This window comes from Enoplosus armatus, chromosome 4 (assembly GCF_043641665.1).
Source record: "Enoplosus armatus isolate fEnoArm2 chromosome 4, fEnoArm2.hap1, whole genome shotgun sequence".
Lineage (NCBI taxonomy): Eukaryota > Metazoa > Chordata > Actinopteri > Centrarchiformes > Enoplosidae > Enoplosus > Enoplosus armatus.
Window position 1 is genome coordinate 6,773,153 of NC_092183.1, and position 27,545 is coordinate 6,800,697.

At 39.3% G+C, this 27,545-nt stretch overlaps 1 protein-coding gene across 1 annotated transcript in view; it reads right to left on the minus strand.

Moving 5' to 3' along the window:
* LOC139283993 (transmembrane protein 132C) overlaps nt 1-27,545 on the minus strand; it is a 227,698-nt gene that overhangs the window by 9,260 nt on the left and 190,893 nt on the right. Inside the window, exon 7 of the mRNA XM_070904128.1 lies at nt 4,191-4,396. Within this exon, the coding sequence (XP_070760229.1) occupies nt 4,191-4,396 (206 nt within the window). The remainder of the gene's footprint in view (nt 1-4,190; nt 4,397-27,545) is intronic.

Genomic DNA, 27,545 nt, shown 5'->3' on the forward strand with positions numbered 1-27,545 from the left:
CAGTTCTATATTTCATTATATCCTGATAGTATAAGCACTGTAGAAAAAATGAAATCCTAGTTTTATATTTAGTTTAGCCCTTACTTTTTGTATCTTTCTGAATGTATAGTTTAATTGTTTTTATATTGTTTTATCATTTAGTAATAAACTTGAATTTGATATCGTTATTTTTTCAATGTTTAGTATATTTCACTTACTTCTGAACTCGCTGCATATCATACTTCTTTATAACCTTTTTTAATTACTTTATCTTGTTGTACAACAAAAATCTGCATCTGAATCTGAATTAATCTGTACATATCACCTGTGTGATGTTATTTTGCCATTTTTTCCATTAGTCACCAATGTGCACCTCCTAATGACGCACAATTTGTTAGAATTTTTAAACAATGAATATATATATATATATATATATATATATATATATATATATATGTATATATAATTGAAAATATATAAAATAATGATATGAAAATGTAATTCCATGTAAATGTAATTCTTGATGTAATTCCACAGCTGAGGAGGCTGAATAATTACCCCCAAATAAAGAAATACAATGAATCTGAGAATACTTCTAATACACCGTATTAGTGTTAAAACAGAAAACCTCTCTCCCTCACACACACACACAAGAAACACACATTCTTGCCTCCCTCTGTGTAATATCTACACAATGCCACATGCAGGCAGGCCCACACTGGATCATACATCCACACAAAAACACACACAGGGCTACCTCTGTGTCCTATAACTGTCCCGGAGTGTGAAACCCAGGTAATATTACAGGAATTCTCTTTCCATTTTCCAGTGTCCCAGTTGCACTTGTGTCTGTGCGAGAGTGTAGGCCTGATAGTGCTTGTGTTTCACTCTGTGAGATAGTGGTTAGGGGAGGTAGAGGTGTGTGTGTGTGTGTGTGTACACACGGGTGGGTGGCTATCTGAGCAGAAATTGTTGAAATTGAAAAATAGGCCCAGCAGAACAGAATGGAATGGCGGCAAGATGGGGAATAGAAGCAACACTCACACACAAATGACCATGCACACACACTCACGGATGCCCACACACACACAAATGCACAATCAAACATAGAGGCACAGAAGCATGCATGGAAAGAGAAAAGACATACAGACCATAAGGAAAAGGTTTTTTTTAACCTGACAAAGAAAGGGCACATGCATACTTTAGCTGATTTTCAACTGAGTGTGTGTGTGTTACAAGTTAGTAACTGATGCTGTTGTTAAATCTGAGCCTTTGAAACTAAGTTTCCCCATTGTGACTCTGAATTTGAGTTCAAGTTCTATCAAGTTGGAGGCCGTGTATCTAAATGTGGCAGCTTCTTGCTTCCATATTCCGTCTCTATATTGAAGTGGGTGTTTCCTCAATTATATAAACCATCTTCATTTTGGTACAGCAGAACACAAATGTGGCCAATGTAGAAGTTACATTTTCGTCAAATGGAGTAACAGAATACAGAAAGGAAAAGAAAATATAAGCAAAAAAAAAATATATATATATACAGTGCTTAACAAATTTATTTGACCACCACCCAGTGTAAGGTGTTTGCCACCGCTGCCCTAAATTAACAGTATTGCTGATTACCAAAATATTTTATTTTTCTGTAATGGTTAATCCACCAGTATGTGCAAGCCAAGCTCTTTAATTAAAATTATATCTTTAATGCTAAAATATAATTATTGTTGTTATCCATGAATTCTCATATTTACTGTTTTACAAAAAAACTGAAAAAAATAGTAAAGCACATTATTATTTTTTGATTGAGATGCAGAATTACAGTTATTTACTTGCATTCCTGAACAGAAAAATTTGTTTTGTGGTTGCAAGAATGCAAGCTGTTATCAGGGCCAAAGGAGGTCATACAAAATATTAAGATTTTTGATTAATATATGTGAATAAGGACTATTTAGTTGTTTCAGTTTGTTATTTGCCTAATAAATAACAATACAATTTTTAGTTTGAAACAAGTTTTTGACAGATTTCTAAAATATTTGTGTTTGTGTTCTCATTTTTATGACAAGTGGTCTAATAAATTTGTTAAGCACTGTATATATATATATATATATATATATAAATAGAAAGCAGGGAACATATTTCTGCCAAGGCTCTAACTTGTTAAACTGCAGGTTCATGAGAATATAATCTCACCATATAATGTTAAGACATCCATTTAAAAATGTTCCTGGATCTGCAACATCTGGATCCATACATTTTTTTCCTTGACTCATGGCCTGATTTTCCACCAAATTTCATTAAGAACAACTGTGTTTTAGAGACTCCCTCTTAACAAATAAACAGACACCGAAACAAACCAGATCTAAAACACAACCTCCCCAGGAGGAAAAACAAAAAGTGACAAAATAAACAGAGGGAAAATTTTAGAGAACTGTGGAAAAGAAATATTAAATGGTTTCGCAAGGAGTTGGTTTAGAAAAAGCTATTACAAGAATTACTTTCTACTGTATAATATTCACCTGAGATTTTTCAGTCTTACTGCAGGGTAGTAGAAAGATAAATGCCCCGAAGGCACTTCTACAGTTTATATTCTGTCCTACATTCCTTCTTTTTCTATATATTGTTTGGCCTTCACCCTTCTTTCACATCACGCAAACACGCAAAAAGCTTGTCAAGCATGTGCATCTACATATACGCACACATTCTCACTCACCAACATCCTGTAACTGATTCACCTGCATTGTCTCCCTTTTGAGAGAGAGTGTGTGTGTGTGTGTGTGTGTGTGTTTAAGTGACTGAATGCTTCATTCAGTGGCAATGATGCTAAAGCCATAATAGTTATCATCAGTATAGCCAGGCAGGCCTTGACCTCACAGGAAATTATAGACTGACTGGAACGATATGTGCTCTCAACTGCTCCATTCAATAAGCACTACATCACACATGTACACATATGCACACACACACACACACACACATAAAAGCCAAAAGACACACACATTGCCTCAGTTGATTCTTTCGTCTCTCTCTCAGTCACAAAGAAACATATTGTCTTTTCTTTCTTTTTTTTCTCGTGCTGAAACAATGTGCATTGACTGATTTCAAGCTAAACAAGTGCATAGACCAAGACAAGAGCTGCTGTCAAAGCTCAGAGCATATCTGCCTATCTGTTGTTTCTGCTTTCACACATACTTTAGGAAAGTACAACTACCACAATTTGCCGAATACTAGGGATGCACCGATATATCGTACGAATATCAGTATCTGTCTATATTCGCCCTGTTACTGCCATCGGTCTATCAACAAATAAGATGTAATTCACTGATGGCAGTGGCAGATGTTTATCTGTTGTGTTGCATCAATATTGCACTGGCTAAATGTTGCGTTGGTTATTTGCGGTCGGACTCAGTTGCTAGCATACCCAGCTGCTGATTCAGAGAAGAAGTCACGAGCTGGACACAAATCTGACATGTGTGGTTTGTTTTCAAATAAAAGTGAAAGAAAATGTCGGCTGTGTGGGATTATTACACTGCTTTGGACAAAGATCAGCGACATGCAGTTTGTCAGACATGTTCCAGTGACATATCAAGAGAAGGTACTGCAAGAAAGAAATCTCATCACCATGTGAAAAAACAGACATGAAGAAGTGATTACCTGAGAGCCGATAAAAATGGAGCGATGAACTGGACACCAAGACAGCACAAACCACCACCAGCAAGACTCAGTCCTCGATAACCACAGCATTTGAGAAAGAGAAAAAAAATCCCCACGGACAGCGCCAAAGCTAAAGGGATCACTAACATGGTGATGGACTTCACTGCATTAGATTTCTCTGTTGTGGAGGATGTGAGGTTTCAAACCCTGATGGAGTATATGGACAAAAGTAATTTTTTGCCACAGTACAATTAGATTTTTAGCATATTCAGTTATGTTTGGTGTTGGTGTATGCTCGTGTGTGGGCTTGGATCAGTCAGTAGTGTTTCTGAGTTCATAAAATGATGATCCCTCATTGGCTTCCAACCCATGAACACTATATACATTCAGTATTACTAACAGGAAACTTTGACGTTCGTGTTACCTGGTCAGATGTATGTAGCTGTTATATTGTCTTTCTTCTCAAAGAACAAGTCAAGGTTCCAGGGAAAGGGAATCAGTAAGGTTTATGTAAAATGCAAACTCTTTCCCTCAATTGTTCCCTTAAGGTCATACAGGGAATTTACCTCTTATTAGTGATGATTGGTACCCTCCAACCTTTGACCTGGCTCAGCTCAGTATCTGACACATCTATCTGCAGGGGTAGCTTGGGTACCCAGACGGTGAGATGCAGCTGAGCAGAAAGGTGCAGGTAGGTGAAGTTGACTGCCAAAGACTGACGGCCGCGCATTTCTTTACCGTTCACCAACACCTGGTCACAGTTTGGGGAAACCTGAATAAGAGGAAAAAGAGCAAACGAGGAGAAATTGCATTGGGTTGAGTTTGGGACAACGTGCATGCAGAGTCTGACATTTCCAACCAACCTCAAACAGACTTAACTCCGTGATTTCCACAGAAACAGATGCAGCCTCTGTTGCATTCCTTAAGCCAAGCCTGGAGCGAGTTTTCATCAGAACATTCATGCTCTTACAGCAAATAAGATATTTTGTCACTGATTGCTTACATTTTTATTCATTTGGTAAAGCACTTTGGAACACCGTTTTGCCCTATAAAGAAAGGTTAATAATATGCTTCTGTAGTTTCTTCCTGCCACATCGGTGGCATTTTGGATTTGTGAATACCCAGGGAGCTCTTGTCATCTCCACCGATCTAAAGTGATGTGCAGTATTAAATGTGTAACATGCAATATTCTAAAATCAGTAAATCACATTCATTTTAAGACATTAGTATAATTACTCCGAACACATGAGACCACCCGTGAGAATACTGGCAACCTTTGCACTGAATGTTAAATTGTGTACCAATAGATCAAAGTACATTTACTCAAAAAACAGTATAATCTTAAGATACTTGTACTGTAATGAGTCCCGTGATCATTAGTTAGTTATGGTCTGATACAACACTGTCACTCCACTGTCATAACCAGTACTCCGTTCCTGCTCAGTAAGATTCTGTTGAAGTAGCTGTTGAAAATTAACAAAACAGTTTCACTTCACCTCAGAATACTGAATGGTGACCCACAGAATAAACATTTATTTCTCCAGACTAAAGATATTGACTTTAAGACATATGGTGTCTGCTCAGACACAGTTTGTCGGACACAACAATAATTAATAGAATAATTTGTCATTGTCTCAAATGTGACATCATAACTGCCCAAGCATGCTATGTTAAAACACAAAATACAGATTTGTTATTGGCAAAACAAGACTGTATCTGTGTGAGTATAAAATCATCTTTATGTTTAATGTTTAGTCTGTGGAAAATATTTGTCAACCTGACAGAGTTACGTCTTGTCCTTAAAAGCACCATTACATGTTTTCAAAACAGTATTATTCAAATTAAATTGAAACTGAAGTGCAAAAAATGAATGTAGACACTGGATTATTATGGTTGTATTTCAAAAAGTGGACAGCACCCTCAGAGACAATGTGACAGGCAGAACAATGGAAAAGCCAGCATTTTAGTCTGTTTCATTTTCACCCTCCTTGCTTGTCTGACTGTGAGACTGATTGAAATGACTTTGTTTGGACAAAGTCATCCCACGTGTCCCCAACAATGGATTCATGCAAGAAGGAAACTGATCATAACCCGAGGTAGGTATAATGTGATGGTTTGCAAAGCTATTGTGGTAGCTAAACTGTATGTCTACAGCATTGTATATATATTATCTTAAGTCAAGATGTATTATTCTATTATTCTGGACTTGTCTTTACATTACTACAAATAGCTACGTTCTACAGTGAAACCAAGTAGTAGTACGATGGCGTATTAGGGCCATTGCAGGTAAAGGAGCCGGAGGAGTCGGGTAATGTCCAGAGAAAATACTCAGAATTTCCGAGATTAAAGTCATACATTCACGAGAAAAAAAATCACAAATTTACTAGAAAAAACTTTATTATAAAGTCCCACATTTACAACTCAGAAAATAAAGGGGAATATGACAGCTACAGTAACTTGGAAAATAGCGCCATGCGGCACTGAATTTGATGAATTTATTGTTTATCAGACCATAAATGAGACAAGAATTAGCTAGCTAGCGTGCTATTTCCTAACTGTGTGTTCAGTGGGTGTCTGGTGTTGAGAAATGGGAAATGTTAATCCTGAAGGAATATGAGTGAGAAGAGTTTGAGTCAAACATAGAGGCTGTATTATGTGCAGCTCTGGTTGTGTCTGTGTTTTTCTTACAGTTGGTTTGTAAAACAAAAAGCCAGCGGCTGTGCTGATACAGCGCATTGTGAGCTGTAGTTTCCCCGGTAAACACACAAAGTGTAAGTGAATTCTTTCTCTGAATATATCCAAATATCTCTTCATGATGGAGATCAGCAAGCATTCAACCAGAACAAGGTCATCTACAATTTCCTTCAGTTATGTACACACCTTTTCAATTTTTAATGTCAGTTTTATTTCATTAACTTCTAAATGCTTTTGAAGATAAGTTAATATTTCAACAAGGAAATTATTACTTTTACTGACAGGACCCTCTGCATTTAAAAACTATAATGAGGTTAAATATTAAGTCCTATCAATTGCTGCAAAACTGTGTTGAATTAATTTACTTTAATGTATTTTCTTTCTGCCCTTCCTGTTTCACTCTCAGCCTTACATTTAACATGCACTCCTTTTGTCTGACTTTCTCTTCTGTGTTTCTGTCTTATATTGCCTGTCTGACTCTCACTGCCTGTTTGTCTCTTTCAGTGTTTATCCACCTTATTCCTCCTACTCCTACTAAAAAACTGCAAATTTGCATACACAAAGTTTAGCCCTTCCTTCTCCTCAGTCCCGCGTCACATTGATTCCATTGCTCTGTTTTTAAATGTATGTATTTTTAACATTGATTTACCTGGGCTAGAGTTCCCTAGTGTTTTCAGCAACATCTCTTTCATATTTACCTGGCTGCTTACCAGACAGGGTGCCTCACCTGAATCTTGTGGAAAATCATAGAATTTGAGCATATCTTGTTCACTTCCCAAAGCCCTAATTTTCCCAAGAGGAAATCAAGTTGGCAGTATGGAAAATTACGATATGTTGGGTATATTGGGGGTGGGGGGTTACATTTGCAACACTTAGTTTCTATATGGTTTGTCTTACCGCTCTCACATCCAGCCGCTTCCAGACCCAGATAGCTTTCTCCGACTTAGTGGTAAAAATTCACTTAACTTAAATGTTACTTTTATATTGTCACTGTTGAGATTATGTAAACTGATGACTTTGTCTTGTTGCCATTCCACCATACACACACTGGAGCAGAATCGTTATACCAGTTTTCCTCATGATGAACTTGCCAGCTAGCATTAGCTAACATTTATTGTCTGTTATATAGCTATTCAAGAAAAATGTAAAGAGTAAAATATGTAAAGGGGAGGTTCAACACTCGAGGGTTAGGATGTTTTAGCCATTTAGTGAAAATGAGGAGAACCTTTATGAGTTGTGACATTAAAATATTGACTCCAGGTTTTGCGTCAGGTTCTGGTTGATTATTGTCGGGCTCGGGCCAGATCAGGCTCAGGACGGGATTTTCCATTTCCCTGATAAACACAAACAGGCACACACAGGACCTACACACTTTGTGTGGTGTGACATTTTTTTCTGGCTTCCTCATGAAACTCTTTGATCTCAAAAGAGGTTAACATTTTGTACATCAGAGGTAAACCATCCTCTCTATCTCCGCTCGCCTTTTAATTTCTTTCAATTTTACTTTCTTCTCTCTGCTTCCGCTCCCTAACATAAAAGGACATTTTCCCAACCCTTCTCTTCTCCGCTTCTTCTTTTCAATTTCTCTTTTTTCTTTAATTTTCTTTATATCTCCCCAACATCCACTATTTCCCTCTCTTGACCTTCTCTTTTTCTTTTGTCTCCGCCTCGCCCCCCCCCCTCCTTCATCGCACAGTTTCCCTCTTCATCTTCCTCTCTCTCTGAAACCTGATTTACCGCTTGTTAACATCAAAGGGATGTTAGACTGTTGGTGCCTCGAACTATTTCTCCAAATCATTTTTATATTCCAGGTGTAAATCAGTGTGAAAACTGCACTTGGTTACTTTGGCAGGGTTCAGTTTCCAATGAAGCTATAAGACAGCAGAAGTCAAGGGAATGCACAATGGTCCTGCTTGAACTGCCTCTATAGCCATTGTCCAGGTCTGTCATTTCAACCCCAGGTTTGCTGAATTACTTCTGCTCTGCCCCAAAGGAACGTTTTAGAAACATTTTGAAAAAAAAGTTTTAATTAATTTTGTCAGCATTTGGAAAGTTTGAAGAAATAGCCTTGTGACTTTTCAGTTCAGAAACACAGGAGTTTTGAGTTTACAAAATACAAATTCTGCAGTTCACCTCAGCTCTACAGAAACTCTACTTTTTAGCATCTTTCATCTCATCGTTTCGGTTTTACAGCCCACAACCACTTCCGTGCATAGAAAGAAAAGAGCATCAAGTATCACTTAACAAATGGAAGATCCAAAGACTGGTAAGTGCAGTGCAAAACACTATAGAGGGGGGTGTTAGCCACCAAAGTTGTTGCCAAAATACCATCTTCTAGAAAATGATTTTAAATTATATTAATCTACTCATCCTAGATAAATACTTCCCACCCTCAGTTACATCCTTCACTAACACGTCTCTTAAAGTATAAAGGGAAAAGTCCTTTCTCTACTGCCGCTGCTAGGCACAATGTAATATAGGTTTATTAACTTGAAATAGTCCATATTCTACAGCACTAAAAACAGTAATGTACACAGCAATACAGTGATTACTGGAAACAAGCAGCTCAGATCAATATTTCAATAACAATACTCATTGTTCAAAGTAATAGGTTTTGTTTTTAGATTACTTGTCACTGCACTGACAGGCTGAAAGCATCCGTGATTTATCATATTTTATAAGCCTTTATCTTGATCACCATCTTGATCTATGAAACTTTGTTTTATGATTATAACTGAAATATTTTATCATGGCAAAAAATATGAATGGTTGTGATTTCTGCCCGTGTCATGCCCGATGCATGCCTGATTCAATTCTATTTGATTTATCCTTTATTTAGCGAGGAAGGTCCCGTTGAGATACAAGATCTCTTCTTCCAGGGAATCCAAGATGGCAGCACAAGCAATTTCACGTTAAAAAACTACAATACATAAAAACAACACAAGGGAAATAGTAAAAGAAGAGAGGCACACAGGCCATACCAGCAATATCCATAACACATTCCACCTCAAGTCAAGGATTATGTAAAACAGCAACATGTTTCCTTCAGATCAGTTCGTAAAAGACCTTTAAAGGTATTCAAAGAAGGGAGTGCTGCTAACGTAATGGTATTTTGCGGCTCACTCCATGCCCTGGGTGCAGAAATGAATTATCTTACATGATAAGGAATAGGACTAAGGAATAGTTTGACATATGAATATGCTTATTTGCTTTCTTCCCGAGAGTTAGATGAAAAGATCAGTACCACTTTCATCTCTAAATATGAAGCTATAGCCAGCAGGCAATTAGCTTAGCTTAAAGACTGGAAGCAGGGTTAAACGGATAGCCTGGCTCACTCCAAAGGTTCACAAATATGTCTGCCAGCAACTCTCAAGTTTACAAGTTGTATCTTGTTTGTTTAATACATTCACAAGTCTTTGCGACTTGAGGCCAGGTGCAGTAACTTTCCTTGAGTTTTTTTTTTCCACTGTGTAGTTGCAAGGTAACCAGGAAGTGGCAGTGTCACTGCACCCAGCTGCTGGTGGCTTATTGTGCACCTTTGGGGTGAGCCAGGCTTTCAGTCTTAGCTAGAGGCATAGTTTGACATATTGGGAAATCCACCTATTTGCTTTCCGGTGGAGAGTTAGATGAGAAGAGATACCACTCTCATCTGTCTGTTAAATATAAGGCTACAGCCATATGCCAGTTAGCTTAGCTTAGCACAAAGACTGTAAGAAAGTAAATATGTCAAAATGTTCCTTTAAGTAAATGCATTAATATGTGGCATTCTCTCCCTTTCTGGTGGTTATTTTGGCACAAATATACAAAGAAAAGCACAAATACCTTGATTTCGGCGAAATAACCTTTCAGTATAGAAGGCTTCCAGCAATCTTTTGCTCTGTTTTTGTCACAGAGGGTATTAGATTAAATTTCAATGGTTACCAAAGAAAATCAGAGCAGAACAAAATAGAAACTTTAACATTAGACATTAGATTGTCTCCATGGAGCCTGAAACAACTTCTACATATGAGAGACCAGTCACATTGGAGATGTGTTTGGAGACAGCAGGACACAGATACTACATGAAGGTTTTAACTTCAAAAAGCTTTATATCTTTGGGTTAAACCTCATGAACCTGCTAAAATAATAAAGATGATTTTACCCTTACAAAATAAGGGAAGTTATTTGGTCATTTCAGTGCTTATTATATAATAACAAATGGCCAGACTAAAGTTATTTATTCTTAACTTAAAATAGCTGTTATTATTAGTAGGCCTACTATTACTATTATATATTTTTAATAATTGCAAAGATGAAAGAAATATGAATCTGTTTTGGATGGCTGCTATCACACATGCACAGTAAAAGAAACACACACACAGACAAGCACACAAAGATGCAAAACTGACACAAGCGCACACACAGACAAGTGTATTGGTGTTTTTGCAAGTAAACAGCTGAGTTGGAGGTTTGAGGACACTGAAGAATGGATTTAATCTCTCTGTTTCTGAGAAAGACAGAGAGAGAGAGCAGGACAAACAGGAGCGGGAACGAGAGGGAAAGCAAAGCGAGAAAAAATTGAAGAGACAGAGAGAGGGGTAAAAGAAGAGCAAAGGAAAAGCAGTGAGGAAAAAGTAGCAGCGAGAAAAATGTGTATCTCAGCAGTTAGGACTTGTTGAAAACACAGAGGCCAGAAAAACTGTCTTCACCTTCATCAAATACCACAAACAACACCACAACAATTGTAGAAACCTCCACAGTCTATTGCTGGAAACTTTCCTAACTCCTCAGCAGCAATTCAGCAAGAATGTTTTGGTAGAAGGTAGGAGCTGAATCCTATTCACATTTTCATGACTAAAAGATGGACACACACAGTCACACAGTTTTTTTCTTCAAACGTTTTGTTCGCAGCTTTTCTAAAGGTGTCAAAAGCTGTAACCCTTTCTTATCATTGTGTACAAACACTACTGTTGCAGCAGATGCTCAGATGCCTTTATTAGTGCATCAGTTTTTCCAGCAACTTTGACAGTCCACATTTTAATTCTCTGAAAAAGTATTTTACTAAGTAAAGTACACACTGTGACTGAAATGATCTGCCTACAGTTAAAATAGGATATTATGCATGCAGGAACCTCTGACCCGCAGACCTCAGGCTTGTTTCAGAGAAAATGCCATGTTTTATTCTTGGCTTTTGTGTAGAGGTTAATTGATAGTCATGTCTCAATATGGTGTGCATGAACATGCAGCTCGTAACAATCCCCCTTCTTACTGTGCGCTTGTCAAACCACCTGCTGCTGTTTTGGCGCCACCCCCCAAAGGAATCTCCGCTTTTTTGTTGTATGTCAGACCTCAGAAGCAATGGTCCTGTTGTTTGAGAGGCACCTGTGGCTCGTGTTACATTATACTAATTTGTTTCTACCACTGTAGCCACCAGGCATTTGTCATTACTATAGAATATATTTCAGACCTCCCTGGTGACTTTATTTTTTTAAATAATGATCTAGCTCCATTTTGGGCTGTGAGGAACAAATGTGTTGTTTCTCTCTGGGGACCAGTGCTATGCACAGTTGAGCTGTACAACATATGCTTTCCTTATCCGAAGAAGTCTGATGATAGCAATAATTTAACTTCCTCTACAAAGAGTGAGATATTTCAAATGTTGTATATTTAGTGCAAATTAGTCTATGTGGTCGTATGTGGTGCTTCTTGCACCGGCCAAGTTCTGTTTTACTTTAGAGTTGTCACTTCTGGCTTCAAACACTCCCACAGCTCCCACAACTCCTCTACTGAATTTCAATTTGATTGCATCTATATTGGGAAAATGTAAAGCCCATATATACTGTTCATATCAACTACATCTTCTCTGTGCCTGTTATTTTCATATGTACAGTTATCAGTGCACATGGCGAAATATGCCAACATTGGGTGAGCATTCCTGTGGTTGACCTATCATTAGGTCTTGCAGTGGGTATCAGGCTGTGCTATCATTAATCCATTAAGCCCTCGGACAGGCGACACCATTCTCTAACCTTGACCTAATGCTCTGTACCTCTAAACTGTCTTTGAATCCTACTCTTATCCAAGTAAAGAGCAGACACTCAGCGGCTTGACCTGTCTTTGTATCTACATAAAGATGGGTGGCTGTAGCTCAGGAGGTAGAGCAGGTCGTCCACTTATCACAAGGATGGCAGTTTGATCTCCACCTCCTCTCACCCACATCTCGAAGTGTCCTTGTGTGTGTGTTTCACTTTTTGTAATTACCAAAGCTGTGCACATCTGCCAAGTCGGAGCTCAAACCGGTGCCCTGACAGACAGGACAATGAGACAGAAACTGGAAGGATGAGGTCTGAATTAGCAAGTATACATGAGTATAACTAATGCTTTTAATAAGTTGCAGCATGGTACACCTTTGCTGCATCTTATTAAAGACTTAAAAACAATAACTGTGTACTCCAGATCTCATTTCTCTAGACTGTGTTGAGCTTTCTTATGACCTAAAAACTACCCAGAGAATGAAAAACAAACCAGCAAAGAAAAAAACAACAACTCTGCTAGCTTTTTTCTGTCTGTGGTGCTGCATAAGCTAATATTCAGACTATGGAATAAGCTTTTAGCTTATTACACCCCTCTTCCACTCGGCTCCCCTTCCTTTCCTCAAAAACCTACTCAGGAGTCCCAAAACTCAACCACCCACTCACCCCCATTTACCGGCGATATCCCGAAGCTGTGTCATTTATTTAAATCCATATTCATCTCCCTCAAGCTAAGTGATCTGTCTGAATTTACGGTTACTTCTCTCTCTGTCTTCCGTCTATCTCTTAGTGTCTCGGATTTTCGCTATTAGTCTCTCTCAGATGTATATTTTCTCCCTGCAATGCAATCCATCCATCTTTCTCACTCTCAGATTTCATCTTGCAATCTTTTTCTCTGTGTGTTTCACACTCTTCCTCCTTTCCTCTCTGCCCAGTTCACTTGTTTTCTGCCTTGGGCAATCCAATCCATCTGACTTTAAGAATCATATCATCCAATCAGGGCCCACTCGGTAGACAGGGGCGGGCCCTGAGGGACAGACTAACCAACTCCCTGATGGGATTAGACTTCCCACCTGTCCGTCATTTAAGAAAACCCACACTAGGCCAATCGCCTCTGCACATAGTTTCATATATTCATCATCTAGGTACAGGGTTTTGTTTTCTGCCTGCACAAGTGCACCCATTAGCAGCCGGTAGCCCCATATATTATTCTGATTTGGCTCAAATAATAGACAGCTGATGGAGAGAGCAGTTGGAAGGTGCACACACACACACACACACAAGTTAGCAGCATATCACTGGGCCTGTCATTTTGAATTTGGAAAAGAGGAGAGTAAAATGTTCTCTAATGGCCATTTGCACTCTGCTTTTCTCCACAATAAAAGTGTTTAATCAAGAGAGAGAAAGAGACAGAAAGAGAGAGAGAGAAATGAATAGAGAAATATAGAAAAAATACAGTAAGACAGAAAACAGCCAGAAGGTGACATGAAAGATACAAGAAGAGAGAGAAAGATGAAGGGATATACAAGAAGAGAAAGACAGAGAGGAGAAAGTATGAAAGAGATATGAGCTGATGTAAGATAAAGGATGGCTTTCCTTTTTATTGGGTGGGATTTTTATGTTGGAAATTAGAAAAGCTGGATGGAACTGGCAAAATTTGGTGAAGTCTTGTACGTTAATACTCCTTTGAAAGTGTAAATTCAGAATGAAGTAGCAATGCAAACACATTTGTTAAATAAATAATCAGCATGTATATTTATGGGGGGGTTCGAATCTTGGTTGGACTGCAAGCGCCAGTAGGTTTACAGTTATGATTATACTGCTGTACCTCTGACTGGAAGGGTGAGCAGACTTGTAAATCACTCTGGAAAAGAGTGTCACTTAGCAAATGCTGTAAGTGTTATGACCAAAATACTTCAGCCATCATTAACTATCTGTCAACCACAACATTTTAGTACTGCCAAGGTTGTTGTTGCTCACATTGAGCCAATCATGGTTATAAGAAGAGTTTGGGGGCTTTATTATAGTTAAGCGTTATTCTTCTTAGTATTAGCTAAGACTACAGAACAATAACTTTCTCACTACTAACCATTAGATTGCAAAGCATACTGCATAAGCTAACAGCAACCCATCTCACTGGCATTGAAAAGTTTGTTTGTAATTCATTGGACTATTGGATGAAAACATTCTTACAAACATGGGAGAGAAGGAGAGGGAGAGAGAGAAAGACACAAACGTTTCTGGTATTTAACCACTGATATAACAAAAAGATTTGTGTTCTGTGGTTCATTTCTCTCCTCTTGATGATCTGCTGGGGCTGGTACAGTGCTGGCATTTGGGGAATATAAATTTCACATCCCTCTAACTGTACCTGCCAGTCGATCGAAATGTAACATAACAGCAATAAGAAACAGATGGCATCAGTTTTGCAATATTTGTAAAATTACTACAAATAAACTAATTGGCGGCCTCCACCAGGTCAGACTCACAGTCAGGTCAGCTGATGCACGTTCACCCAACAACCTGGTCGTACTCTTTGGTAGAGTAAGCTCCATAATTTCTGAACAGGTCTTCCAACTTTCTTCTCTCTGTCCTCCCTTCCTTCTCTCTCCAATAAGACAATCAAAAGTAGTTTATAAAATCTTTCTTAACTTCAAAGACTTTCTCTCTTTGACTCTCCTGTCTTTGTCAGGGAGGTCTACAGGGCTTTAGGAAAAGGCAGGAGGGTTTTCTCGGTGTGGGTTTGTATTTGTCTGCATGTGTGTGTCTTTGTATTTGTGTGTGTGTTGGAGGGTAGAGCTTTCTTCTTTTTTTTTTCTAGAAAGTTCCAAGCCCTGTGTGAATTAGTATGCTTATTAGCATAGGGATATAAGTCAACACTGGCCCCAATATGTCTGTTTGTATGGCCCTATTGTGGCCTAGGTGTGTGTGTGTGTGTGTGTGTGTGTGTGTGTGTGTGTGTAAAAGTGCTGCTTTCTTAAGTGTCCATATTTGCTTTTAGAGTCGGTCTTTTTGCTTATTTCTGACGTGCTATTAAAATCATATTTAAATGAAAGATACAATGGTCACTGCATTGTAATTCATGTATTCTTCGTCTTCCATCCTGCATTAGTGCTGACAAATGTTCTATCTTGAAAGTTATACAGAAGAATTGCATTAAGTAAGTTAATATACTGAAAAAAGGTAACACCATATTTTTTATAATGTCTGGTAAAGGGCTGGATCAACCTGATTTTACAAATGGCCGTGATAAAACTGTGGGAATGTAGGTAGAAGAAAATAACAATATTTAGCTACGGTTGTTATACTTTTCACATAACAAGTAACCAGACCATTCCCTCATTCTTTGTACGGTTTGATTGCCAAAAAAAAGAAAAATGAATAAATAATAATAATAATAGGAGTCCAAGACTAATGTTGGCTATCAATTTATGCCATTTACACAAAGATAAAAACTGTCTTGAATCACGTAAAAAATTTCTAAATCTGTTAGAAAATACATTAATGCACAGTTGCTTGAAATATAACCTGATTATGTGCGACACAAACGTCACACAGTTGTGGGCTGTCCAATAAAGTGTACTCCAGGAATTAAGCTCATCAAGCCAGACTTACTGAGTCTGTTAAGGTCGTTATTTGTTCAACATGGAGCTAATCATATTGGTGATTACCTGCTTGTACTGTGCCCGCTTTTGCCCTCTCAATTTTACACTACATAGTGTCATAACATTTAGTGAGTAAAGCTTAAGTGGATGTAAACATCAGCTGTGTAATGCTGGATAGGCCAGACACTTGACCTCTGTGAAAAGCAGTTCAACAGCGTGGCCTTTCTAATGTTAATAGCCCTGCAGTGGAAGCCGACTGCTGGCTGCTAACAAGAGAACAGTGCAGTGAGAAATGCAGCAATACTGCAGTTGATTTAGACAATCTCTCTCTCTCGCTCGCTCTTTCTGTTTCTTTCCTCCGCTGTGTTTTCACTTCTCAACTTTTAAATAGGGTGAGTGCAAAAGGAGACGTGGTAAACATGACAAAGAAGGGCAGAGGAAGAAATGGCTGGAGAGCGAGGCAATTTGGGAACTAGAAACAGCATCAAACTGTTCAGGCAACTGATCAGGATGCCTCCTGGATGCCTCCCTGGGGAGCTATGCTGGGCACATCCGACTGGGAGGAGACCCCGGGGCAGACCCACAACACACTGGAGAGATTATACATCCCAACCAGCATTAGACGGCCTCAGGAGCCCCCAGGAGGAGCTTGAGGACATGGCTGGGGAAAACGACATCTGGGCTGCTCTGCTTTTCCTGTAACCTCAAACTGAATTGGATAAGTGGCCAGCAACGTATCAGTGGACTGATGTTTTACCCAAAAGAGCGGAGGAAGGCGCACAATCCAGCAGATTTTCTAAGTCTCCATCTTTTATGGAGTCTAAATTAGAATGTTGATGTTTTATTGATGAAGAACCATACGCGTAGCATCTTAAAATAAATATCAGATTTGTGTTTCATGACGTGTGGCCTCATGTTCTATTTTTCCTACAGCATATAAACTTTTTTCTCTCAACATGTGTCTCCTTTTTTTTTATACGCAAACTCTATAAGCGTTACTCAATACTAGATATGAGTAACATCTGAAAGAGTAATCAAATAAACTGAGGGTAATTACGGATCTAATCACAAAATAGATATGAGACAACAGATTTCTAAATGGATTTTTTTTTGTATTTATTCAGTTGGAAAATATACCCCGTAATGGTCCAGGAAATGTAAAGTGTCACTAGTGCTTCCCATAAACGTTCACGACAGCACAGATCTAAAAGCAGTCAAACCCTGGGGCTTTTACCCAGTTTTACCCAAACTGAAATAACCCCCACAGTGTTCGGAGTCAGTTGCAGTAACTTGCCATGTGGTAAGATTCAGATTGTCAAAGAGTGAAGAAGATGTGGCTCCTTTTCAAAGTGTCAATTTACAGCAAAGGTCTGCAAGCGACCAGAGTGTGACAGGACCTGACAGGCTGGATACGCTGGGTTTGGGCACATTTTCATGTCCATTCTGCAGGCTCCGGTCAGGATTGGGCAGAAAATATGAACGTTTTCACATCGAGACTAAGTGGAGTGCTAGTTTAGATCAATCAAGCAATTGGGTGTTGGTTTATTGTTACGTTTTAGGTCTGTTTCACATGTCCCTTAGGTTGTTCTTTACCAGGGGGCGAGGTTTCATGTCTTTTCTAGGTGTATGTGACTGCTGGCTAACTAATGCTTGATAAGAGAACAGCTGGCTCACTTGTCATTTCATTATGGGCAGGTAGACACTGCGAGCACGTCTGTGTGGCTAAGTGTGTAGATTGAGAGAAAGTGTGTGCGTTTTGATGTTGAAATATTGGCTTTGGGCATCTCGGACCAGGTCTGGGGAGTCAGGCCGGAATGACTTCAGCCAGATGGAGTGATGTCAAAATTTCAGGCCCAAACTGAACTTTAATTCACATATATTATTCTTTTTTTAAGTTGCACTTAATGGTGAAGAAATCAAAACAGAATCTTTGAATGATTAATATTTGGCGACTTTTTCAAGTATGTTGATTGCAAAAAGTAATCCATAATCCAAGTGTTACTACATGAGTAATCTCGAACAAATGTTACAGATAACACTGTGAGATGTAATTTAGTAATCTGTAGTGCAGGACATGTTGACGGTAATCCTTTGACACTGACTTGTGTGAGTAGATATAGAAAGCTAAGTAGCAGCACCACAACCAAGAGGAGCTTGTGAAAAGCACTGAGCTAAAATCTACCAATAACACCGGATCACAGGTCAAGTGCAGGGCAGACTGATATACACAAACACATCTGAAGGACAGCAAGCAGCAGTCCTGTCTGTGGGGTCGGAACTGTCCATGTGTGCCAGTGATGGGGCGCTAATGCACCGCCAGGAAACAACATGGCTCCCTGAGGGAACGCAAAATGGAGGGAAATGGAGGGGTGGCAACATCTGCCAAAATGAGGGGTGATGTGGGTGCTGCCTCAGCCCAACCCCACCCCCCTCCCCAGCCAGGGCGAAACACAGTGGAAACAAGCGCTGACTGATGTTGCATAATAACACCAAAGTAAGGGATAATCGGGAGTCGCAGAGAGGGAGGATGACTCAGAGAGAGAAGGGAGGAGAAAGTGATATGGGATGAAAGTTCGGGGAATTGTTGAAGACCAATGATTTGATTTTCTGAAGTGTTATTCTCTGTGTCTTGGTAACCCTTTGACCTTCATCAAGTGATTGCCCTGAATTACAGCCAGTGTTTGTGTTTTGCATTGAGAAACAGTGTTTGGAGGTATAACACATGGCAACAACCTACTTAAGTTATCAATATGTGGATGTTAGTGTGTTTATGCGATTGCTGCTGTGTATTTTAGCATGGTAATTAGCAGTTAATTAGTTATTGATTGAGGCCAGTATATTTTATGGAGGTGAGAGGACGAGTGTGACACAGGGCACACAGCACAACCCCTCAGCCATAATTCACCCTCTGCTGCACACACAGACATACAGCATGTGCACACACCCCCTTATTTCTCCCCGTCCCACTTAATATTTCACTTTCTCGCCTTTCCCCTCTTACTTCCTCTCTCTTTCACTTGTGTTATATATTTTTGTTGAATTGTGTACTTGCATTATCCCAAATGTTTCCAACAATGTTCAAAACCAGAGAAATCTGTAATTTTACTGTAATGTGATAACGTTACAACAATTTTTAACTCGCCCATAATGTTATTTTTAGTATGATTGTGTGGTGGTCGCTCATCTAATGGTAAGTTAGTACTGTACAGTCTATAAAACTGGGGACACGACACAGCTTTGAGAAGAGGCAAGACATGTCAGGTTCCTCTTGGGACTAATTTTAGAGTGAAATTGACATAATGAACATGTCAATGAATATGTCCGTCTTTTTTTTTCTTTCATCTAACTCCGTATATTGCACAATAGCATACTGCTAATTGGATAATACCCTTTGTTTTGGGCATATAAGCACTTATAACACAATTATACTGGAAATGAATCTAGAATAAAAACACATTGGTAGAAGCACTGGCACAGATGTAATAGACTATTTAAGGTTACAGAGTTGACAGCGCAGACCATGTAGGAAATGGGTAACATTTGTGTAATGAAATGTCATTACACATTAACTCTGGTAGTTGGATCTGCAATCTTTTTCAGTGCAGGTAAAAGCAATATGCAGATAAAATGTAAAGTATCTAATTTAACAACATATGTAGATCTTCCAATATAAAATCAGTTCTGATGCGAGATGGTTGCAAGAGATATGTATGACGGCAGATTTCTACACTCTTACTATATACGGTAGTGACACTGAAGCACTTTTTATAAAGCCTCGAGTGGAGCAGTTTTTCACTTCTTGGTAATTTTTGTCACTGGTCAATCTGTTGAACATTTTATGGGGAGGCACTGGGGAACATTCAGGGCTTTGCTGATTTAACAACAAAATTTCTTTCTGCGCCGTAAGAACTGAATCACTGGAGGTCTAAAAATCGTTTCAGACCCCCTCAAGGTCGCAGCTCCCACAGATATATGTCTTTGGGTGTTGCTAATGGTCTGGTCTGATGTTGTGCACTTCAAATCACTGGCTATTTCCTAAGCCTGTTACTACTAAATGGAAAATGTGTGAGTTTAGCTGTATGTGTGTGTGTGTGTGTATGTGACCTCTGCCTTTAATCCACTTTACCTTTCATTTCCTTTCTTGGCTCTCAAATGACCCAGGGTACCTGGACAGAATCCTCTCCCAGTTTCTCTCCTCTTCTACCTCGTCCTCTTTTTGTCACTTCTTCTATTCTTAATCGTGTCAAGTCAATTTCCCCTCATCAATCCATTCATTAAGAGGAACCTCATAACCTCAACTTTATTTGTGGCTTGCATTATGTTACTTTTAACTAAAACTTTAAAAAAAATATGACTTATTGAGGTTGATCTCCTTGTCACCACACATTTCCCCCCACTTTTTGGAAAATGGATGTATAGCATTCAGGAATGAAACCCTTCGAGCAAAAAATGTTCTGACATCAATGTGAAAATGTATTCATGCTTGGAAGGAAAGTTTCTTTTTATGTTCCCCATCCAGAGGGAGGCCAGAGGCCAGATTCAGATGAAGAGCAACATCCAAATAGCGGATAGCAATTGTTGCTCTGTGTTGTTCCAGACCAGCATTTTGACCAGCGTTTCTGTTGCTTAGCAGTTTTTTTCAATCAATAAAACCCCCGTTTTAAGATTTATTATTTACATTTTATTGTTTGAATTTCATAACTGTGTCAGGCAGTAATCAGTGGTTGTTTGGTTGCGACAGACTGCTGAGAAGGTTTATAGGTTAATAAAGGCAAACTTGATTCACTTGATTAGTGGATTTATGAAAAGCAATTAAATACACCACTTAGTCGACACTTTTATCCAAATTAATTCACAATGCCATGATTGCATATTGTTTTGCTTTGGTCACCCCAGTGTTTGTGCTTTGCAGTCACAGAATTATTTAAAAATAAAATAAATAACCCCAGGTGACTGTAATTATCCTTTATTTATATCCATTCATGAGATTAAAAGATGATTTGCTGTTGCCAAAAGAGAATGCTTACTTATTGGACGAGTGTGTACTTCCAATAGATGTATGTTTAATGTATATACACTAAGCAAGGAGTTTAAACTCTGTTTTCATTTTGTAATTTATTTTATCTGTCTTAATTAGCAGCCGGGCAGCAGCTCCAAACCTTTTACTTTGTGGCAAAGCACTATGAATCAATTTATTCGTCAAGAACAATACATGTACAGGAAATTGTCCTTGTGACTCTGATGCATGTACACAGTGGCAACTCCCATAGTGGCCAAGTATAGTAAGTAGTTAGTAAGTATACAATGGGATACACAACTGACAGACTTCCCATTCATTGCAAAAGGACAGAACATTATACAAACCACACACCTGTGTGTACTCAGTATATATCAGTCTTAAAGCCAATTCTGGCACTGCAGCTATAGAAAGGGATAGAGGAGCACTACCAATGTATTAGAACAACATGCAAAGATGTAATTGCCCTGAGTAAGACTAGAGACTGGAGCTGGTTGCATTTGCTTCAGAGGCTTTAAGATTCATCTTGACATTATGAATAGCGTGTCATAGTGCAAGCAACACTTCGAAGTAACAAGAAATGAACTCAGTGATATGACAGTAATAGTAATATTGTTAAACCCAGTGGGAGAAGATGGATTTGGTGTCACAAAAACCTGCTTATCATTTTCTTTTTCACTCTCCAACAAAATTTGATATGGCACCTCTGCTGACTAAGACACTAATGATTGCTTTAAATGCATATAGTTCAAAATGGGAAAATGGGAGCCTCATCAGCACTGATGATAGCCTGATACGTTTTCTTAAAGGTTTTCCTTTGCCTAACTCTACGATAAATACAGCATGTCATTTTAAAGGCACATTTAATTGCTATCTCAGCTTGTATGAGTAATTTTTCTTTACTGATGTCGCCACACAGTGTGACAGAACTATCAGCCTTTTATACTGTACACTCACACATACCCAAACACTTTGTCAGTTGCAAGGACGTTGTATTGACTCACATTCATTCCAAGAAGGTTTACTCTAACCTTACCTATAATTGCTATGTGCTTAACACTGACCCTTAACCTTGCCTGTACTTAAGCACAATACTTTAAGGCCTTAGATAACATTAAAGTGGAAAAAACTATTTTGGGCTCTGGAAGTAAATGGTCGATTCATTTTCTTCTCAGACAATGTTGGGTGACTCAAGGTTGAAGCACTTCTATAGCTGGTATGGGTATGGAATTTTTTTCTTTTTTATTCACAGCTACAACGACCAAGCGCTTTGAATTCACTACCTCTCAGATTTACTCTCGCCCAATATCGGCTGGGATCAGCTCCAGTCGGTTAAAAAGGATGGATGGATGACCACAATATAAGCATATAGGATTCTTAAATTATCCAGGAGACTCCTGTGTTTGTGTATGTTGAGGAATATCCCACTTGGCAACTCCATTCTGCCATCCCTGTTAATTTTATGTGTTATCATTTTACTTTTAGTTTGTGACGGACAGTGTGCATTCATGTCATATGGTGTACTCCCTATGGCAACTTAGTGTTGTTCTTTTACTGGTACTCTTTCTCCTCTCACCTGTCTCCCTCCCTCACCTCCTCCACACCTCGTGTCTTCCCCCTCTTGTATATTAAAGTGCAGTGACAGCATGTAGTCTCACCTCCTTTCAAAAAATTGTCCTTCTCTGTTTTAAATGCGATGTGCTCTATCACCTCCATCGACAAGAATAGCTTTATGACCTTCAGAAACCAGCGTCCAATTGACTGATGTCTGCTTCCCTCAAACTATGATGAAGCACTTCCTTTAACCGCAGTTCTGCCTACACATTCCCAAAGTTTAACCCAACTGCAACCGCACAATAACAAACTGTAACTCACAGTGCGCAACATGGAGGAGAGAGTTGCAGGTAGATGGTTACAAGTTTGAGAACTGCAACAGTTTGTGTGTGTTCATCAATTTTACATTGAAGCACTAAAGCATCAGGACAAGTAGGAAGGTTAACTAAAGACAGAGAATGTGAATGTCTTTCAAATGCAAAGGGTACCTTTTCAAATTTCTCATCAAATATCCTTTAATGTCCTGACAAAGATGTACTTTAAGTACAGGAACATGGTGCCTTTCCAAGGACAGAGAAGTGTGTGTGTGTGTGTGTGTGTGTGTGTGTGTGTGTGTGTGTGCATGTGTGCAGGCATGTGGGATCACGTAGGCGCGTGTCAAACTCTACAACTGGTTCATTAAATGGCGCACAGATCAATTCTTAATCTGCTTTGTATCTGCCCTAACACATGCAGAAACACACACCCTAAATGTCCCTCAAACATGCATTCAGATACACACACACACACACACACACACACACACACACACACACACACACACACACATACACCCTCCTCTATTACTTCCGAGCCTTTTTGTCTTCCTCTTTGTCAAATTCAATTACTGACGACATCACTAAAGGAATCTCCACATGAACCAATTACCGCTCAAATCCCCTGAGTGTATCTGTGAGATGATCTGTGTGCGTGTGTGTGTGTGTGTGTGTGTGTGAATGAACAATAATATGAAACGAGTATGATAGAAAGTGTGTGTATGTCCAGTATGGAGGAAACACAGGACAAAAGCATGCATTGGCTTTTGATTTATGTAGTACAGCATTGGCCATAAATGCACAAATTTGTGTGTCTCTATGTTCTATGTTGAGTGTTGAAGTGTGTGTGAATTAACCATTCGCTAAGCCTCGCCCACCCCACTTCTCATTTCTAGCCAGCTGAAAAGACAACTGTTGATGGCAGATTTAAATCAGATGTAGCTTGCTAGCTAATTAAGTTAACGTTGTAGACAGGGTCTTAGCACTTTTTCGCTACATACATGATATTGTGCTAAAAGAATGAAGCTAAAGCTGCATGTCCTGGGCAAAATGATCCTCACCAGTTGAGGATCCATGGAGAAGACTTGGAAATGCAGAAACTTCATTGTTCTTGTATTGCAATGTAAAGCTTGTATTATATGCTAAGGAAAAAATGCCAGATCAGATGATTCACAGTAATTTCATTCAAACATAACCCTTGGTTTGGCTGTTTATCCTACATAATTGTTAATATTTTTAAATTATAAAAGAAGAAGGCTTTTAGAATGAGAACTAATCTATGTGTTTGGCAAATGTGACGCTATCTTGGATAATATTGGCAGGGGTTCCTGGAGTGTAAAAATCCCCAAATCAAGGAGGACAGAGCCGTTAACATTACCCTGAATTGGCTTAGCCAAGCGGCTAACCCTGGCTTACAAAACAGTCAATTGTTTCTAGTCAGGGATCTAGGTGTTAAGCCGGTGGGATATTGTCTTGTGACAAGTTTGTGTGCTTTTTTTACATCATCAGCAACCCTTCTCTCAAAAACCCCCTCTTTCTTTCCCCTCTCGTCTCTCTGTCCACCTTGCTTTTCCTTCCTTTCCTTGCTCCCATTCATCTAAATTCTTGTGTCCTTTTTACTTCACCTAGCTCCCTGTTCTCTCATTTTATTTCCTCTTTTCTGTTCTTGTCATCGAACCATTCGTCATCTCCTCACCACTCCTCATCCCATCTTTCCTCCTCTCACCCCCTTGCTTTGTCAGAGAAAGGCTTGCGTGAGGTCAAGATAATGGTACTAATTTGTGTGTATGTGTGCGCTTGTCCCCTATCTGTCCCCTTCTAGCTTTGACACAGCTGACCTACGCATACTGCTGTGTCAACAACAGCAGCACATACACATACACGCATCACAAATGACAGCATCCCGGAGGACCTTAACAAGACACTTAGACTGACAGAGAATGAGAGAAGAGGGTGGGAGGGCTGAAGAAGAGGGGGAAGTTATTATCTATGTAGTACATCACTGCTGCTTATGTTGTTGTCAGGGATAAACTGAGCAACACAAGCTGCATGAGTGAAATCTACAGCATTACACCACAGCCAGTGACAGGTTTAGCTAGTCATTTCATGCATATGTTCATTAGCAGGGAAGGGAGAAGCACTGTGCAATTCCCCCGGCAAACATTTATCCACCATGAGTAATTAAACAAAAGGTTGGTTAATGGAATGTGATGTGAAACCAAACGAGAACTCTAATCTTCCTCAGACTATTGCTTGTAACTTGTAACTGTTTTTTTTTGTGCCCCTCAAGAGTTTATCCTTCATTCTTATGAGTTTAAAGATGAAGCCAAAGTGGAGCAGTTGCTCAACAAACTTGCAATAAAAAAGTGGAATGTGACAGTTAAAACAATTGTAAAGGAAACTGCAGTCATTCCTTGATTCATTCATTCATTTTCTCTGCTGGCTTAAAGCGTTTTTATTATTGCAGGGGCCTGGAACTTCTAAAAGAATTGTAAAAGCTTCTAAAGAGGTGAGTATCTTATGGATTCTAGGTGTGGCCACTCCCACAGCATTATGTTGCTCTATTGAGACTTCAAAGACATTTTCAGGGGCTGCCATGTTTAAAGGTCCCATATTATGCTCATTTCAGTGCTATATTTTTATTCTGGGATTCCACTAGAGTAGCTTTGCATGATTCACAGTTAGAAAAGTCCATATTTATCTTATACTGGTCCTTTCTGCAGCCACTCAATTCACCCTCTGTCTGAAACATGTTTTTTTAGACAAACTGAACTACCTCCAAAAACTTGAAGCATAGTCCTGGGTACTTCCTAGGTACTACTACTGGGCATCCCTGTACTTCGTGGTCGTGCTATGCCCGGAGCAGATGACCTGCTGGGGGCGTGGCTGAGTGCGGTGTGTAGTTGTGACATCACAACCATACGGAAGTCCTGACGGCTCGTTTAAAGGCACAGTTTCTGAATACGGACTGTGTGCATTTCAGTATTTATATAGCAGCTAGACCTGCTTTATAATCAAAAAAGACATATGGGACCTTTAATGGCAAGTGTACCTGAAAAATGCCTTTTAATTTCCTCAAATTTATGAACATAAGTGGTGTATCTTGTCTTCAGTTGCCAAAATGAGACTGTTCTTCAAGAAGAACGACATCATCAGTCGTTTCAGAAAGTGCCCCAAAACGACATATGTTTTTACGTTCAAGTAAAGTTATTATGACGGGAGCAAAGGAAGGAGTCAGGAGAGGTTGTTATAGAGCTACCAAATCTGCGTATGGAGGAGGTCAGCGTGGATGGATTGGTCGGTCCGTCAACAAATCATCTCACTAGCTCACCTAACCTTAACAAACCATGATCTCTCGCAACCTAACCAAGTCGTTTTTTGAGCCTACAACTAACCAAACTTAATCGTGGCATTGTCACATCACGCGAAAGATTTATTTTTCATCAGTGACTTGTAATGGTTTTGGAATAGCAGAGTCAAACAGTTCGGTATTCTACAAGCTAGTGACCTGTAGTAGTTCAGGTCTGCCAATCCTGGCAAAAGAAGCCAATTTTGTATGAAGCCTGTGAGGAAGTGCTGCCTTAGAGCCTCAGCTCAGGGCACAATAGTCCTCTGTGTGTGCTGCGTAGGCTCTCTGGATTGTACTTTACAGCTGTCAGTGACTCACTGACAGCTACAACTACCTGGAGCTGTACCCCATGGGTGCCATTGTCAAACAGCTGTCTGTGTTAAAGCTCTCTCTCTGTCTCTCTCTCTCTCTGTGGTGTGTGTGTGTGTGTGTGTGTGTGTGTGTGTGAGGAAATGCGAGAGAGGGAATATCTGTCAGATCAGATGTCAACAAACAACAACAGTTTGCAAACTCTCAATCATCACATTCACACACAAAGTCACACATAAAAACACAAACACAATCAGCACAAAGGAGGGTTTAAGGTTACTAAACAGCGTATCCATATACAGCGATGAGTTTATAGTGTCTCCTCTGTGCTGTGTTAAATCAATGCCTGCCATAGTATCAGTGTGCCGTCATAAAATGCATCTAAATTGATTTTGCTTAGCCCAGTTGACACTTTCTGTACACCTTAATTGAAATATCAGCAGCAGAGATTTGGCAAGGAAATTTGTCTTAATTTGATGGATGCTGTCGTTCAAAGCATTTTTTCTGAGAAATGAGAAAGACCTCAGTAGTATTTTACTAATTCAATTTTTTTAATTCTGCCTGTTACTGCCCCACAATTCACAGAGTATATATCAATAATATGCTGTATAAGTAGATTTGTGGGATGTTGACCCTGGGTTCAGGTTCACTTCAGCAGGGTAGGACAGCAGTTCCCTATGAATTCTTGTGTCCACGCCTGCACCTGAATTCCCTGGTTTGCAAGGCAAATAAAGAAGTACTGGTATAATTCACGCTCTGATGATAGTAGCTGTTCTTTAAGGTGCATTCAGACTGAACGTGTGGTTGTGGAGGCATCCAAAATCAATGGGAAAGCATAAGGTTTGATCAAGGTGGTACAAACTGAGGCAAAGACGCATGCACTTATTCCAAGGATCTCTATCTTCACTTTGTGAAATGTAGAGGGAAAGAGTCTGAAGCAAAGTAATAGAAACAAATCAGACAGAAAGCTGTACAGCTGTAACACAAGCATACTAAACACACACATACACACACACACAAAGTCAATAACAGAGTCAAAATGATGCTGTACTGTTGGAACATTGGCTA